The sequence below is a fragment of the Lates calcarifer genome, linkage group LG2 (assembly GCF_001640805.2).
Source record: "Lates calcarifer isolate ASB-BC8 linkage group LG2, TLL_Latcal_v3, whole genome shotgun sequence".
In the NCBI taxonomy this organism is placed as follows: domain Eukaryota; kingdom Metazoa; phylum Chordata; class Actinopteri; family Centropomidae; genus Lates; species Lates calcarifer.
The window spans coordinates 6,299,631-6,316,974 of NC_066834.1; the positions used below are offsets into that span (position 1 = coordinate 6,299,631).

A 17,344-nucleotide genomic window follows, 5' to 3' on the forward strand; every position below is an offset into this window, starting at 1 on the left:
ATCTATTGAACAAGCTTTCATATTCATTCTAGAGGTGTGTTTGAACTGTGTATAAACCCTAAGAACTATTGTAAAATGTATGAAAATAGACCTCCCTGCAGAGATTTCCACATACATAATGCTGGTCAGCGTCTGTGCTCTTTTTAATCAGCAAATGCATAAAATAAGACAAAATATTCAGGACAGTGGGTTGTGGTTTTAGAGGAGGCATCTGAGGGAGAATAACAAGTAAGGTCATGTGTTTTTACTCTGGTTTTTACTAAACTTCATCAAAAAAGGAGCAAGTTGTCCACCAAAATTGATTGATATGAAAAAATCTAGGATTAATAAAACCACATAAACAACCTTTCTCACAAAAAACACCATGACCAAAAAACCATGACTCAAAGCTTTTTGAACACATTTTATACTTTGATTTTAAGATTTCTGTAAATCTTAAAAAGTGTCCATGATGCCACAATAGAAACTATAAGTACAAAATAGCTGCAAGTGAAATGTGAAATATTAATAGATATTTATTTCATTATAAATAACTATGATTTGATAAGGAAATGTCTTACATTTTGATTATTTTAATTCATTTATTTACAACAATCTGTACATTTGTCTTCATTTGTGTGTTTAATATTCAGCAAGTTAAACACACCTTTGAGTCCCCACATTTTAAGCTAAAATTCTCAGATACTTTAAAGGTGCTATATGTACATTTTTGCTATCACTAAACAGTCAACAGCTGTTTACTTACCAGTCTAGAACAAATGTTCCAAGTTCAGCATTAAACTTTACTCCTTTACTCACCAAGCACTGTCTCCAGCGGTAGCAACAGGTAGCAACATCAATATTAACTCTTGTTTTGTTGTTCTATCAATTGTTTTCTTCTACTAAAGTTAGCATGCTGCTAAGCTGGCCCTGGACAGCCTGTCTAATAATACCACTTAGTGATAGTGAGTCACTGTAGCATCTAGTCTGCCCTCAGTCCAACATAAGAGGTTGCAGAAGTAGCACTGCTCAGAGGTCACATTCTAACCTCTTATCTTGTAAAAGCAACGATGGCTGAAGCTCTAGGTAAGGAAACAGCTGTAAATGCTAACGCTACCTGATGTCGCCATAGTAAAAACGTAGCTACATATAGCACCTTTAACATTTTTGGCAGTTTCTCTGTAAAATAATCTTTTAATTCCTCAGACTACTACTGATCTGTCTTAAGAGTGCTTCATCCAAAAAAACAAAAACCTCACTCAAACCCTCAACTACTCACTGCTAATATTTTGAAACTCAAAACATCAGCAGTGAGCTAGGAGGAATTTTGAGAATTTATATGTGTCATTGGTCACAACTACTAAATCAGGGAGTGCATCTTTACTGACTTCATTAACTGGTAACCGCTCAGATCCTCATGGGAGTAAATTATTTATAAAAGGCAGGTGCTAGGGGAACTTCAATGATTAAGCACACTGTATAAGAACATGAGAAAAATATACAAAATATTGTGTTGTGTGCTTAGAGTGACAGAAACCTGGAAAACTGAAGTCAGAATGTGTTAACATCTGTCAGTCAGTCTGTCACACCTGCAAGTTTCATTATGAAAAATTGCTGTAGTATGATAGTGTCAACAAGAACATCATGTCTTGGAAATGAAAAGCACGTTTGTTGTGCAATGACGACCTCATTTACAATTATACGATTCTTTATCTGCCTATTTAGCCTATAGAATTACCATTATTAGGATTTAAACATGTATTTATTCCCTGAGGAAAACTGCAGCTCATTTTAAAAATAGTAAATGTGTGTAATTCTATTAATGTGACTGTGTGTATTTGTATTAACTTAATAATTAACAGTCTCTATTAATTCCTTTGATTGGAAAAATTAATTATTCAACAGACATGTTCACATTAAACTGGAGAGTTAATACAGCCAGGCAGGAGTAGTGATTAGCTACTGAATAACAATAAGTAAAGCATTATGGTTTGAAGTTAGTAAAGGTAAATAAACATCTTGTTTACTGTATGGCCTGTGCAAAAAACTAGGTTTCCAACAGGGGATACATGCATGTATGGAGTAGATACAAGTCCATGTTTGATCAAGAATACATATAGGGATATACTAGAAATACTAAATACATGATTTTAGAATGAATAATGAAATGGATTAAGACAAAAAAAAAAAAAAAAAAAACCCACAAGGTTAAGAACACATCCAAAAACCATCACCAGACTGCTCAAATCATCTATTTGTTGATGAGCATCTCAACATAGACTTAGGTGGGCCTGTGGGGGTGGTCTTAAGATGATTTTAGGACTAATGAAAACTGGGCCCGTGTTAATTAATACTGGCAGGCCACTGTTCCTCCTGGCAGTGTGCAGGCAGACATTCTGGCCTGCCCTCAGTGACGCCTGGTCAAAAATAGGGCACCACACAGCACAGTAATGATCACAATGGTGACATCATCTTTGCCTTCAATGAGCTCTCCCCTCAGAGCTCTTCTGAACAAAGAGCAGCAGGCATGCAGCGAGGGAGGCAGATGTCACTTTGTGTCTGGGGAACATTAAGACCAACAAATGTTCTTTGAATCCTTGGAAAAGCCTTTTAGTGGTTGTGTGGGGGTAAAAACATTGCTTTGCTAAAAGTCACTAATTGAAAAATGGGCTCCTTGTCTTCGTAAATCAGGTGTATGATTATTCATTTTGTCTGTGGCACATGTGGATTTAAATAGAACATTTGCTCTGATCAAGATTTACATTCGGTGATTGAAACAGAGCACACTTATGGCGAGAAGAGAATGTCCACAAACAGCTCACAAGTGTTTTAGATGGTGCCCCTAAAACATGTAACCTAAAGTGTTAACACATGTGGCCTTCCTTCCTCACAATTGTTACCGATCTGTTTCCAGTCCTGTGTTTGAAGCAGGCTCATACACACTTTAAATACAGCCTGGCGTTATTGTCAAGTGAACAAAGAGTTCCCTGAATTATAAAAACACAAATACTAACATATTATCTGTCTGTCCTCAAGTTGCAATGAGATCATCATCAACGGAAATATTGCAGTGTAAGCATACAAATGAACTCTGTATAACACAGATCTTTGGCCACATTTGGCCTGAGGTTTGTTGTTCTACACAGTTTCTGAACCTTATAAAAAAAAAGTCATCTCTTGGTGAGAAGGTTTCTCAAAGCAACACAACACAGGAAATTCCCCCTGGGACAACAATTTACAATATGTGCTTAGTTCACTCAACTCTGCCGCGTTGCGTGTTTGTCTCCATGAATCTTCTGTTTGATTTACACTGGAAATAACTCACAACCTTAGCCTGGATGTTCCTTTCCTAGAGGCTTCTCAGAGGGCATGGACTCTTGCTCTTTGTGCTCTTGAAGACACTGAGCTTGTATTGTAGCTCTCCTATAAACCAGCCTTTGTGGCATTCATGTGTCTCCACAAACAGAGAGAGGGAGGAAGGGAGGCAGAGGGAGGGAGAGAAAGCAAGAGGAAACAGATTCTCAAGACCTGGACAAGCCGTGGGAAAAGAGGGGTCTTGTGGAGGAAAAGCAGAAATGTCTCAGGACATTCCTTTGTGATTACACAGTGCTGGACAAATCCAGACATTCTTGCAGTTTTTTCTGTGTCTTAAGGCTCAAGTTAAAGTCAATTTCATAAGTGTAAACATCAACACCTCTGTATTCCTACAGATGTTGTTAAAACATTGTTAGTGTGATCTAATAGGGCAATTTTTGTCAAGCAGTTAGATTTTGATAAACACAGTACAGCTGAAACCTGGGGGAAAACAATCCACCACCAATTTTCAATAATTATGTATTTTCGTCATACGCTAGGAAACTCTGATGTCATGCCATGTCATCCTGTGCAGCTGGAATAAATGCTCAGAGAGACAGGTAAGTATCCATCTCATATACACAGCACATAAATAAGAGGATTTTACTGAGAGGACAGCATTGTGTGCAAATCTCAGGTTACATGCCCGTGATCTTTAGCTGAAAGAGTCAGCTGCCCCCAGTGGGTAAAAAGCGTGTTCCTCCCTTGTCACAGCTAGCATGAATGAGAAACAACTCCAAGGAATGCTCCATTATCGTCCTATCAGGAGCACTGGGGGGAGGAGAGGTTGTAGTCTCTCTTCATGTAGCAGTGTGCAGAATCATGTGTCTGAAGGAAGAAGGGATGGAGGGCAGTGGCATTGGCCTACAGACCCACAAGTTGGTTGAGCAGCCTCCTCCCCAACTCACCAGACCTTGCACTTCCTCATTTGTCTAGGTCATGCATCCCTTTTTGTCAGCAATTAATCTGCAGCACCGCCCTCCTATATTTATCCCTTTCGCTCTCTGTTTCTCCTTCACCTCTTGTTCTGTTAGCCTTGGTTAGATTTACACATGGTTTGATGACTGTTCGCTGTTGTATACATGCGACCAATAATGGATTGCAGAGGCCTGTTAAGTGCTACATTTTACCCAGCGCATTGAGTATCTTGTTGACCTTCACATTATTATGCATCAGCCACATAACAGTGCTCCCATCTCTGCTCCAAACTGACCTTCCTGGACCCACACACACTTAACATGAATTCAATGTGTTACAGTTTTAGATGGTAAATTAATTTTACTCAACAGAAAAAAAGGACACACTAACACCTATATCTGCAACATGAAAACAAAATGAATAAAAAGTATGTGTTCAGACTTATCTGTGATCAATGCTTCCTGAGGCCTACTAAATTAGATGTTGAGTTAAAGAATGCAAATCATATGAATGCTCCTAATCCTGGATTTACCGTGATGATGGGATCTACAATGCCTTTCAAAACAATTATTCAAATCAATCTAATTAAACCTGTTGAAATTGGCTTTAATTGCCTCCCTGACTAAACAAACACCAAGTTCTGGCATACAAATAATAGCGAGGCTCAACTGCCTCTTCCAAGGAGCGGAGGGAAAAGTGTGAACTACAGTGCCTCTTAGTGGCTATTAGCTTCCCCTGGCTTTTATAATGACGTCACCCTTGGACAATACTGTGTTTACACTGTGTGTGAGTGTGTGTGGTTGTGGGCTACCTTTGTTGCAGATGACCCAGATTCTGATCATTGTCAACTAAACTGGGATCACCATCAACAGCAAATGTATTAACAAATACAGGAAATAACCAAATTAACAACAGCAGCAGCAGCAGCATACACTGTACCACATGTTTAACAGGTGCATGTCAAACCATATGACTTTTGTATAGAGTTAAAACAGTGGTTTTATGCTCACCAAGAAACTGAAAGCCGTGTCTACATTTAAAGACAGTAAATGGTCCTTTTAGGAGCCTTTTGAAGGCTGAGTCGTTATTTCTTTGCTGCTGTCATTTTGTCTCTTTTATAATATCTGTCACTATAGTTTGAGATTGCAACCTCAAGTCAGAGCTGTGGGTGCTTGGTTGCAGTGGTAATTTGATTGAAGGAGGCACTAAATGTATGCATTCTTATGCAATCTCCACTTGGGTTTAAATGAGAGAGGCCACCTCAATTTATTTTAGAGCTACTACAGTATCTGTCCTAAACCATAATCCTTTCCATAGTCTTTGTTTTGCATGTCAGATCTATCTATCTATCTATCTGTCAGTCTGTCGGTCTGTCTGCGAGCAATGATCATATGCAATTAACCCTATGACCATCACCTAACATGCACAGTCCATTATTAAAATACAGAGCTAGTAATAAAGATTACTTTTCAGGTGTAATATGTCAGATTACTATCATCATTTGCTGTTTTCACTGTCTTAACTATTAAGGGGTAAGTCTACCCAAAATTCTAAAAATAGTATTTTTTTCACTTATCACCATGGCACCTAAACAATGCAGATGCTTTTGGTTTTATTTACCCAGGATTTGCAATATCTATTTCCCCATCCCAATAATGAATTGAATTTCATTTGTGCTGCTAAAAGCATTGAACAGTCAATTTAGAAAAGAAAAAAACACCATCTTTTTCCAAACCCAATGTTACTCTGGATAATCCACAGATAATTCACAGACTACTGGAAACAGTTTTCATTAAAAATATTTTCTATTAAAAAAGAATCCCTACAAAGTCAGTTTGCAGTGTTGTCTTGTTCTTTAGGAGGAGCTGCTAAATTATGATAAGATGCATTGTCTGTGTTCGTGACTCTTATGTATTTGGCATTTGTTCAGCACTGCTGGAAAGCATGTAGGTAGCTATAAGCAAAGTGTTACCTTATTAATTTTGACTTGTGTTTACAATGTCTTCCTTGGGGCCGTTTTTTGAAAATGTCAAAATGCCATGATGCACATACTGTAAGATGCATCACACGACCCAGTTAGTCAAAATCCACTGATTGGTTTGTAGGTAAAAGACAGTTTCTTGAATATAATGAAAAAATTGGCATCAACTTTCAAGCAAATACATTCAATAAAACTGCTGCAGTTGAGATATTTTAGTGGATTTATTCAACATTTTAATTCAAATGTCAATATGATCATGAAGATAAAAACAGATGTAATGCAAGCACAATTATTACTGTCTCTTTTCATGGATCACGGAGCCTAATATATTCCCTCATCACATGAATTGTATAATTTGCTACACCCTCTCTGTTCTCATCAAATCTACTAAATTCACAGTTGTAAATTACAGACATCACAGATTTAATTATTTTTCCCCATGTCTTTCCTCATGTCAAAAGTAAACATGCTCATTACTCATAACTGCACAATGACCCCTTTTCTGAATGTTATATAATTATTATTATATTGGATTTTTTTTAGTGTCACAGATATTTAAACAGCATTTTAATGTCGCTTATTGATTTTGATTGATATTTTGTTTGCTGTTGTATTTTGATCTTTATGTATTTTGGATGTAAATCTGCAAAGTAACTGTATGTAGTTGTAAAAGAAACATAGCGGGAGTACAATACTTTGTCTTTGAAATGTTGCCAAGTAGGAGAATAAAGTAGTATTAAATGTAAATACATTGTAAACAAAAGTGCAAATATAAATAAAATGTCTGAAAACTATACTTAAGCACAGTATTTGAATAAATGTACTTAGTTGCTTTCCACTGTATTATCCTCTATATTATATGATTGGAAATCAAAACTCAAAAAGACCACATGCTGAACTGCTACCTTTATGATACCTGAATTATCATTTCAATGGGGGAACTGTATTCTCAAAGAGTACACAGTGTGAGAGAGTTATAGTTTAAAAAACAACAATAACAGCTCAATTGCTGTGTAATGTTGCACCCTTGCATTACTGTTTACTGTATATCTACTTTATTCATGAGCTATTCTACAGACTTTAAACCTCAAATGCTATCTTTTATTTCCAGCTGGATTCTCTGGCTGATGTGCAGCCTTAGCCAATATCAAATGCTCAATGACAGAAACCAGCAGTGGGAATGACGACAAATACATGGCACATGCAGCACTTTAAAAGGGCACACTGGCACCTCAAAAGCTGTTAATAATGCTGGCTGGTTGTGACTCAAGCCACTCAAGCTCTATACACAGACCTGACTTTGTATTTTGGTCTCAAGCAAGTTTCAAGCATCACATGTATGGTACTCTGCAAAAAAAATTTAGGGAATTTAAGATGTTTAGATTATTATCCATCACACAAAACTATCATCACGACTGGTCTTAAATTCACTCTGCAGCATAACAACAAGCCAGAGTCATAAAGAACTATGTTCTGCAACAATAAGAACAGTCTTGCAACAGATGGTCTGGCCCCCACAGAGACCTGATCTCAACTTCATGGAGTCAGTCTGGGATTACATGAAGAGACAGAAGACACTGATGCAGCCTCAATCCACAGAGGCTTTATGCTTTTTTCTTACTGTGCTTTGTATGATGTTAATAAATAAATAAAAACTGTTCATGACTTCCTCCTCACCTTTACTTTTCACATCTATATAGTAAACTGTGGATGTTATTTTGAGAAAGGAGCATACTCCCACTGATCTTTTGTAAAGCTAGGTGTAGTCAAGTTAATCCAGAGCCTGACTGTATTGGAGGGCCAAGTTGTGTGGGCTCATATACAGTGGTGACGGAGTTAATCCCCCATAAAGAAAATATGATAGACTCTCTTACCTGGGCCACATGGAGACGCTGTTTGACTTGGCCTGGAAATGTTTGGGTGACAAAGTCGGTATGATTTTCTCATAAATGTGTCTATTTTTCTCAGGGTGCATAACATTAGTAGAGTCAATTTTTACTCACAATCATTAGGAAGAGAGAAAACGTGGACGAACCATGTGCATGATGATAATGAAGCACCTGAAAGCAATCTTCTTGCAAACCACTCCCACCAGGGTCATTGCAAATCAGCTGATCCTCTGTGTCAACAGCAGTCAACACAGACGCCATCGTTCCTGTTGTGCAAAAAACAAGAAGGACTCAAATCAAAGGTGAGGATACGTGCTGACAGTGCATTAATATGTAATCGATTGAGTTGTGTTAATTTGCCACTTGATACTGAGACTGTCTCAAACGAAAATCAGCCATCGCATCGCTGATTAACGTAAAATTTTAGGACTTCCTAACGACAGCGTACAGACGGTGAGCTAACCAGCTAGTTAGCTTACGGCTAACTGAGTTGTCAGCTCTGCCCAGTCGTCGGAAAAACAAGAACTATTCTTGTTACCACATCTGAACAGCCACTGGCCACCAGAGAGGTGGTCAACAATAGCTGTAATGACAGCTAACTTCACAAATGCTAAAACACGCAAAACGGCGTCTTTTCTTTGTAATCTGACGTTAGCTGTAACCGTTGTTTTGTGGCTGGGTGAAACGTGCACCCGAATATCTTAGACAAGTCAACACGTTTCTAAGTGTCTAACAGGAAACGTTAACGGAAATAACGCTAGGTTAAGGTTAACGCTTGTTAAGCTAACTAACATTTTACCTAATTTGCAATTTGGTGACGAGAAGACAGGTAGTAAATAATCAGTTATCGAGTAGAAGAGGAAGCAACGTTTTTAAAGTCAGTGGCTACATGCTTTACATGAAACTGCCTCTGCTGAGACTTTTTATTTAGTTTAAGTGTCGTCTTACCTTGATGGGTGCTAACGGGCAATGAAATTGATGCAGGGCCGTTTGCTCAGGTTAGTTTACGACGCACGGGGTCACTTCCGCCAGGTAAGGCAGAACTTAAATGACAATATTCAACGACCAATTCTTGGGGTTTTTTTTTAAATCCACATATTGTTGTGAAAAAATGTCAGACATCCTCATTAAACCGTTGTTAAATTTTTATAATATTTGTGTAAGCTGAAAAAACAATCACAGATGTCTCTGCTACTTCCTGAATACGTCAGACCAGGTGTAGCTCAAAAACCCACTGTAGCCTGTCATACACATGGAGTAAAAACAGTGCCTTTCAAACTGTGCTAAGGTTTTAACCAGGATGTCTGACACTCTTTTACAACAATATGTGGTGCAGAAGATGGAGATTCTCTCAATTCTGTAACTTAAGTTTCTGTTAAGTGCTGAATGGGAAGATGAGAACTGGAAGTGAACATCAGTGTTATGGTTAGTTAGAGGTCTTGAGTTTGAGGTAATTTAAACTTAGCTGAAACTGTTCTAGTCTGATGAAAATGGTGGTGGTGATGGTCATTGTAACTGGGACTGTTTCAGAGAAGTGTTGATTCATTATGGAGGCTGTGGGTGGTGCCATTTAATTGAATTGCCCTGATATTGGTGTGTTGATATAAACAGACTAGGTGCCAGACAAAACATCTGAGACACCTTTCAGTATAAGGCAGTACAATTCACCAACACCATAAACTACAGACTGCAAGGTGGCCATACATTTAAATCATTGCCCCAGAAATGTTCAGTTAAGGGAAACTTACTGAAGGTGGGATTGATGGCAGGATGTGTTTTTATTTGACCACATTCATTTTAGACAGCTGTACCTTTTTAAACTGGCGACTCAGTAGCCTGTATATCCCAGCAGGTGCTATGACACCTGCAGCTTGTTGCACAGAAATAAAAAGCAGCAAATTGCTTGAAATTGCTTTTAGCTGGTGGTTAACCACAGCAACACACATCTTTAACCTTGATGTGCAAAATGTTAAGTGTATTTTTTAATTTACTTTTATTCATGAAAACATTTTGTTTGTTGTCAATAAAACCTTTCTTGTTTCCCTGAACATCTTGTATTGTTGTTGTGGGTTAAAAGATTTAAGTGATGTGTTGTGGTTAAAAACATCTTTGTTATCTGGCCTTATTTACTGCTGCTCGTCTCAGTCTGACAGGCCACTGGCTCACTGAGCTATCTTTGACCACAGGTGCTGTAGCTAATGTCCATGGATCCATATCACTACCAGGGAGTAACTCAAACTGTACCACCTGATGTCAGAAACTCTCAACTCTGCCTTTCAGGTCCACTGGTATATTTGACTTTCAGCTGATACATTAACTAGCATTTGAGCTTACTTACATAAAATGTGAGAGTCTTTGGGAGTTAGTAATGCAGCTCAATAATAAATGAACTCATAACTGTTAAAAAAGCATCTAGCTTGTGTAAATGCTCAGCACACAGTGCTGCTGTTTGCTCTGTGGTAGTGTCATGTTCATGTGACAGAGTTCATAGTCCCAAAGATAGGCACTGTGACTTTGATACCCAGGCCAGGAAGCGGCATGGTAGCAGGTTTTAGTGTTTACAGACACACTGTCACGTGTGCTTCATCAACAAATCAGAAGTGTGAGCGCACTAGAGCACCAAACCTTGTTGCCTAACAGATTGAGGGGTTGCAGGCCCTTTAAAAGTCTGTGCTGCACTACTTGCCCTGTCTTGTCATTGGGTGTGGAGTAACTGCTACATTTGTAAGCTAGTAAACTTCCTGATACCACACCTCAACTGTGTGGTGACATTAGGCTGCAATTTTGGACAGTGTTACATTGTTTTGTGCAATAACATCTTTGGATTTCATCTGTCAGGGTTCAAGGCAATCCATGATGGACTCCAGGTCTCGCAGACTTCCTTTTTGTCTGTCCAGCGCGAGGTCATCCTACACATCCAGTCCCACAGTCTCCTCCTCATCACTGGGCTCCAGTAGGTTGTACAGTCGGGACACCACGCTTAATAATGACCGATTCCCAAGAGCATCATCGGCTTACAAAGCAGACCTGGACCAACAGGTAGGCTGGTGGCACAGGCTTGTTGCACAGAAATGGCTATAGGTTAGGAACTATACATAGCGCTGCCATTTTATACACAGTGCACCACCCCCTTTATGAATTTACCTACAGCATATATAACTCACTTCACCTGCTTGTTTAGGGTTTATTTGGAACATGTTTGGTTTCTATCTGTCACTGTAGATGAACACCAGTTTCATCCAATTCAGACCAAATATGCAAAGGTCATGCAGGATGACAATATCGGCTGGAATTTTAAGTTTGATTAAACAGTCAGGACCAGTCAGACGAATAGGGCCTGAGCCTGTGTTATCCTACTGTATCTGCATTTCTATTCCAGGCAGATGCCTTTCTACTGTATTCCAGAGAGAGCATTCAAGTGAGCTCTTTTCTGACAGGTTCCCCCAGGATCATGGTACAGTAGCTAACTTCGTGTATCAGTAGTGCAACAGCAGACACTTTGAAGGTCTTTTTTTAGGGCAGCCTAGATTCCTTGGCACACGTTGTGTGTATTTCAGTCCTGTTGCTCGTCAAGGCTCGTCTAAAAAGATAGTGTTACTGTTGGCCTGGGCCCTGTTGGGTTGTTCCTGTCCTTTCCAGAAGAGTCCGAGCTAGGTGCAAAGACCAAGCAAACCGCTCACCCTTCAGGATTTTATGTATTGTGGGTTAAGATATGCACCAAATTAAGCTATCCTCTTAAAATACTATGAGTACCGTTGTCTTCTTCCCTGCCCTTTTCTGTGTATCACTGTGCTTCTTTAAAACCATCAAAAACAGTGAGAAACTGTTGGCAGTAATATGTATCACATCACCCACATGCTTGTTCCTGTGTTAGTGGAGCACAAGATGCAAACAATACAGGGAATCACCTCTTAAAACATTACTCCATAGCACCGCTAGCGATTGCCCCACTGCTAAAAGAAGGGAAAAGTTAACCTGACACTAACCCTTTTTAAAATTCTTGTTTACATATCTGCTCAGACACAAGTTCTAACTAATGCCATGTGGCTAACCTTCTGTCCTTTTAAGAATTCTCGTCTCCTGAGCTCATCCAGAGACTACAGCAGCTCTGACAGTCACTCCACCAGCTGGAAGTTGCCCACTTCTCTGACGTCCTCCAGCAGATCTTATGATCGCCCGTGGGCTGAATCCTCTCTGAGCAGCAGGAGCAAACTGGTACTAAAGCTCTACTGTGTCATTCGTTGTAGCAGGCAAAATACAGCAGCCTGGTCAGATCTACTTTATAAAACTACAAAATATTGCCAAATGATGTCATTGAAATATAACAGATTTTTTTTTCCTGTCTTAATTTTCCCAGACTGATTCTGAGGGGAGGCTGGGGATGCGCTCAGGTCTGTTGAACGCCAGTGATGATGGCGATTCTAAAAGGGCCAAACTGTCATACAGCAACAGAGGACTGTACTCGAGAACGCCTAGCAGCTCTGTTGCAGGATCCACCTATTCCACTAATGGGCTTAGCAGTGGCAGAGGTACAGAAAACTAGACTTGTGGAGGCCATAAGAAAAACTGTTACTGTTGACACTTACCCGGGTTTTTGAACATGTATCTGATGTGCGGAAGACACTGTTTCTCCAGAGTGCACCGTCACTGCTTTGCTTGAGCTGAACATTGTATTTCTTCCATTTAGCAGAGCTGAAGTGTCTGGAAAATCAGATAAATGAACAGGAAATATTGGGTAGTTATTGGTCTGCCGTGTGGGCAACCAGTGGTTTGATTTGGTTTCAGTACAGGTGGTAGCAGTAGTGAAACAGTAGTGACAGTGGAGATGATTTAGATGAGAAATAACAACTGTGTTCTTATGAACGAAGTGGTTGCATTCATGATTAATTAACACTGACTATCATTAGTACAGTCATCATGAAAGCAAAATATGTCTTTTCATCTTCATACATTTGTCTGCTCTAACTATTCTTGTTTTTCTTTTTAACAGGTATAAGTGAAAAACAAAATGACACGTTTGATCCATCGTGGAGCTCATGTCGTTTACTCTCCCGGTCGTCATCTTCCTCCTCAAACCCGCTGTTGTCCAGGAGAGAGCAGGAGACGAAGAACGAGCCCAGTCTCTCAAGTTTGGGAGAAAGAAGAATGAGGAATCCTGGAGTGGCCTCCTCACTGTGTATGTGTTTTTTGTGATGTAAACACACATACAGACTACATAACCTGTCTAAATGAGTTGTTACAGTCTGTTCTCTCTACCATTTCAGATCAGACAGACAGAGTGACTTCCACATATGCACAGGGAGCTCGGCCCAAAGAGACTGCCTACTCTTCCTCTTTGTCCTCCTCCGCTGCCAGAGAAAGCTCCCTAAATCGCCACCTCTCATCTTCCAGCTCCCACCGGTCCTCTCCTCTTGTGCGCGACTCGAGCAGCAGAACCACAGCCCGTTTCCTGAACGGCTCATCCACCCTCCACTCATCTCAGGAACAAACAGGAAAGCATGAATCCTCCTCAGATGTCTCCTCCTCTTACTCCTCCCACACCCCCTGGTACACAACCCCCCTGGCCAGACCAGAGGCCACGCTCCCTCCAAGGCCGGCCCCTGAAGGTGGAGAGCCAGAGGGCCGTCGCTCCACACGACGCCTTTTGTCCCGTCTGTTTTCACGGCGCTCCAGCCAAGACTCATCCAGTGGATCTTCCAGTGTTCGCTCGCTCGACGATGACAGTCCGTCAACTGGTGGAGAGTCTGTGGACAGTGACGAGGGAGCCAGGATGTCCAGTCTAGACGCTGAGGCCGGGGGGTCCGAGACGAACTTGGGTAGCCTCAGGAATCGAAGACCAGAACTCTCCCCTATCCAGGAAGACAACAGCGATGGCTATCGTAGTGGCCTGGCTCGGTCCAGAATGGCATCGTGGAGAGAGCCTAGCGTCAGCAGCAGTAGTAACACCAGCAGGGGAGGAGGCAGCGGCTCCTCCTGGCTTTCCTCCTCTCTTCGCGGGCGCTGCCCTCCCCTACTTTCTCGCCTCAGAAGACACACGAGGAACGAGAGCGCACACTCAGCTGCAGGCTCAGAAGAGGGCTACAGCCATCCACAGCATTTCCTGAGAAGGTGGGACAACCTTGAGCATAAAGCATCACAGGAAGATGATGATGACGAGGAGGAGGAGGATGATGATGAGAATGAAGAAGAGGAAGGAGCAGTTGGTTTAGAGGCCTTTGGGGCAGGTCGTCCCTGCAGACTCGAGGATGAAACATTACCTGAACTTGAAGATGCCTCAGTTGGGTTTTCGCCGCGCCGCAGAGTCGCTGTATATGAAAACATTTCAGTTTCTATGGGTCCATTAAGTGGTGTTGAGAGTCAGCTGGACAGCCAGAAGGAGAAGCCCATTTCCAGTAGGGATCAAGAGAAGCTGCGCAAGATCAAGGAGAGGTAATGAATTAATTATTACTTCTTGTTCTCTTTGAAAAGTAGGAGCTATTTAAGTTATGTGGGAAATATGTTTGATGACAAATATCAGGTCAGAGGTTCTTGGTCCAAGAAGTTTTTTTTAACCTTGCCTTTTTTTCTAAATATATGAAACAAAAGATGGAAAAAAGGCACTCCATCAACAGTAGAAGTAAATATCTTGTTTTCCTGCTGTAGACTGCTTCTGGAGGATTCTGATGAGGAAGAAGGCGACCTTTGCCGTATCTGCCAGATGGGGGAGGAATCCGCTTCCAACCCTTTGATTCAGCCGTGCCGCTGCACCGGCAGTCTGCAATATGTTCACCAGGAATGCATCAAGAGGTGGCTTCGCTCCAAAATTGGCTCAGGTACATACAGAACTCTGAGGCTTTTATCAGCACCACATCTCATCAACAGTGTCAGTGATTTTTTTTTAAATTCACATTTTTTCTCTCAGGTACAAACCTTGAGGCCATCACAACATGTGAACTCTGCAAGGAGAAGCTGCGCTTAAACATTGACAACTTTGACATTCAGGAGTTATACAGGACACATGTACAAGTGAGTCATTTCACTTTCCTTGGTACAAGAGAAGTATTTGAAAATGAACAATGCTCAAACAGATATAATTAAAAGCAAAATTGAATGAATTCACATTTCCGGATGTTCCTGAGCTTATGGTGATTTTAGAAGTAACATAACTAATTGAACTGTGAGGCATGGTATACTGGAGAGGAATTTTATGTAATTTTGAATGATGGAGTAGAGGATGAGTACAACCTCCAAAAGACAAATACAACCTCCTTAATGACCACCAGACCCTCTGAAAGACTTCTGGGACCTCTTAAAGGACCACTAAATCTTTTGAATACTAAAGGACCTCTAGTCTTCTCATTAACTGCTTAAACTTCTAACTACATGTACATGTCTCAATGACCATCAGCACCTCTAAAACAGACTTCAAGAACCTCCTCACTGACCACTGCAACCTCTTAAAGGACCTCCATAACCTCCTACATGACCACTGGAACCTTCTTAATGATGACTAAAACCATTTAAAGAACCCCTTCAGTGACTACCTCAACCTTTGAAACAATCCCCAGAACCTTCTTTAGATTTGTACTGACAGTGAATCAAATCAAAGTAAAACCCAACATTTTAATTTGTCATCCATCTGTACTGTACATACTGTGAAAAAGCTGGGCAGTGTGCTGAGAGGTGTTTTTCTTGCTCTGCAGTCAGAATATGATGAGTTCATCAGCAGCGGCCTCTATCTGGTGGTGCTGCTGCATTTCTGTGAACAGAGGTTCTCTGATGTCCTGGGAGCTGTCGATGCAGCTGGGGTGAGAACACACAGGCACACAAAATGCACACACATATATACATACATACAAACATACACTTATTACATTTATCCATAGTGCTAATTCAGCACTATGGCAGCTCATATTACATTTGCGTCTATGAGCATAGGCTGAAGGGCCCATTTGTATTGTATTGTTGTCAGATTACATTACAGTATACAGGAGTTCCTGTTTTTCTAGCCTGTATGTACTTGTATTTGCACATACCCTTCTTACACAGTGAACCATAGATGTTCAGCTCAATACTAATTTACACAATTTAAAAATGTTCAAATGTTGAATTGAAAAGACATCATTCTTCCCTTTCTCACCCAGTTATTCAACCTGGTGAGAATCCTTCATGAACACATGGACAATCTTGAAAGTATGTGGCTCAGTTCTCTCCTATGGTTTTGTATTTGCTGAAAGGCAGTTCCAATTTGCTGCCAGTGAGCTTTATCTGTACTCGCCATGTTTAAAGCTATCAGCTTGTCGGTGCATTGCTGTGTACTGTAGATCCCTCATTTGTGTATTGTCATTGTTCTATATATTATATTGTATGGCTGCAGAATCTGACTCACTGTCTGTGTATTGCAGTTCCCCATGGGGAGAGTGACGAAGAGGTGCGAGACAACAGACCGTCTATTGAGTTTTCTGACTTGGATGACGATCTTGAAGAGGAGTACTAATGAATGTGGTGAAATGAGGGTTAAAAAAAAGTGGGTCAGATTATCTGAGGTTCCACACCATATGGTAGCTCACCCAGTTTTCACACATGCTTTGACATCGTCGTGTTCATCTGAAATGCAAGTGAGAGATGCCAAGTGCACAGAAAATGTCTCGCCTTTGTTGCAGGTGGCTTTTGCAAATATGCAAACTTGAAATGAACTAGTGCATAAAATATTCTGTCTGACACCACTGTATTTCTGTTTCTGAGTGCACTTTATTCAATTATAATTAAATAAAAATGCAAGTCTTTTTAACTGTTATACCACAAGTGCTTTAATGTTGAAATAAGGCAGAAATAGAAGGACAACAGTGACGAGCGTTGATTTGTACTTAAGTTGTGATGGTAAGACGAACGCTTTTGGGAGAGAACAGAAAAAAAATGATGATTATTTACTTTTATTGTCTTCTGATTTTTCCCACTGAGAATATGTTTTAAAAAAAAAAGGTAACTTACCCATCAACAAATTTTCTTCATCTTTGTTTCTGTGTTTGAAATGCTTTATGTATGTACAACTCTAGTTTCATGCTTTTAATTTTGGGAATAAAGATTGAATGCAGACTGATTTTTCTGTTAATAGTCTGCTTATTTACTGTTATATATTGATTTACTGTTATCTGTTGATGTTTCAGGCACCACATAGTTAACACAGAGGTGTCTCGTGTTACAATCACATTCAAATTTGATGTAACCAGATGTGTCTGACAGG

The 17,344-nt window shown here is 40.3% G+C and overlaps 1 protein-coding gene and 1 long non-coding RNA gene across 5 annotated transcripts; one reads left to right on the forward strand and one right to left on the reverse strand.

Moving 5' to 3' along the window:
• Positions 1–6,434: 6,434 nt before the first annotated feature.
• LOC127143095 (uncharacterized) lies at positions 6,435–15,897 on the reverse strand. Its single transcript, XR_007814282.1, has 5 exons — positions 15,755–15,897; positions 12,708–12,822; positions 8,236–8,387; positions 8,107–8,138; positions 6,435–7,579 (listed from the first exon to the last, which is right to left on the reverse strand). It is a non-coding gene; the product is annotated as an uncharacterized LOC127143095 (long non-coding RNA).
• On the forward strand, positions 8,323–17,200 carry marchf7 (membrane-associated ring finger (C3HC4) 7). Of its 4 annotated transcripts, XM_051074424.1 has the most exons (12): positions 8,356–8,423; positions 10,308–10,401; positions 10,960–11,160; positions 12,190–12,336; positions 12,479–12,650; positions 13,112–13,297; positions 13,386–14,550; positions 14,764–14,933; positions 15,023–15,126; positions 15,804–15,908; positions 16,245–16,293; positions 16,506–17,200. In XM_051074424.1, exons 2-12 carry the CDS (start codon positions 10,372–10,374, stop codon positions 16,595–16,597), a joined length of 2,421 nt encoding a protein of 806 aa, XP_050930381.1. In that variant the 5' UTR covers positions 8,356–8,423; positions 10,308–10,371; the 3' UTR covers positions 16,598–17,200. The 4 variants fall into 4 exon arrangements, with proteins under 4 accessions (XP_018539247.1, XP_050930381.1, XP_050930379.1 ...); XM_018683731.2 differs by lacking the exon at positions 10,308–10,401 and having other exon boundaries at positions 8,323–8,423; XM_051074422.1 differs by lacking the exons at positions 8,356–8,423; positions 10,308–10,401 and adding an exon at positions 9,135–9,153.
• The last annotated feature ends 144 nt before the right edge of the window (positions 17,201–17,344 follow it).

Bases quoted from the DNA above. Each gene is read 5' to 3' on its own strand.
- marchf7 (XM_051074424.1), top strand. From the start codon at position 10,372: ATGTCAGAAACTCTCAACTCTGCCTTTCAG. The intron at 15,127-15,803 runs GTGAGTCATTTC...CTTGCTCTGCAG, and splicing joins TATACAGGACACATGTACAA to TCAGAATATGATGAGTTCAT. The intron at 16,294-16,505 runs GTATGTGGCTCA...TGTGTATTGCAG, and splicing joins ACACATGGACAATCTTGAAA to TTCCCCATGGGGAGAGTGAC.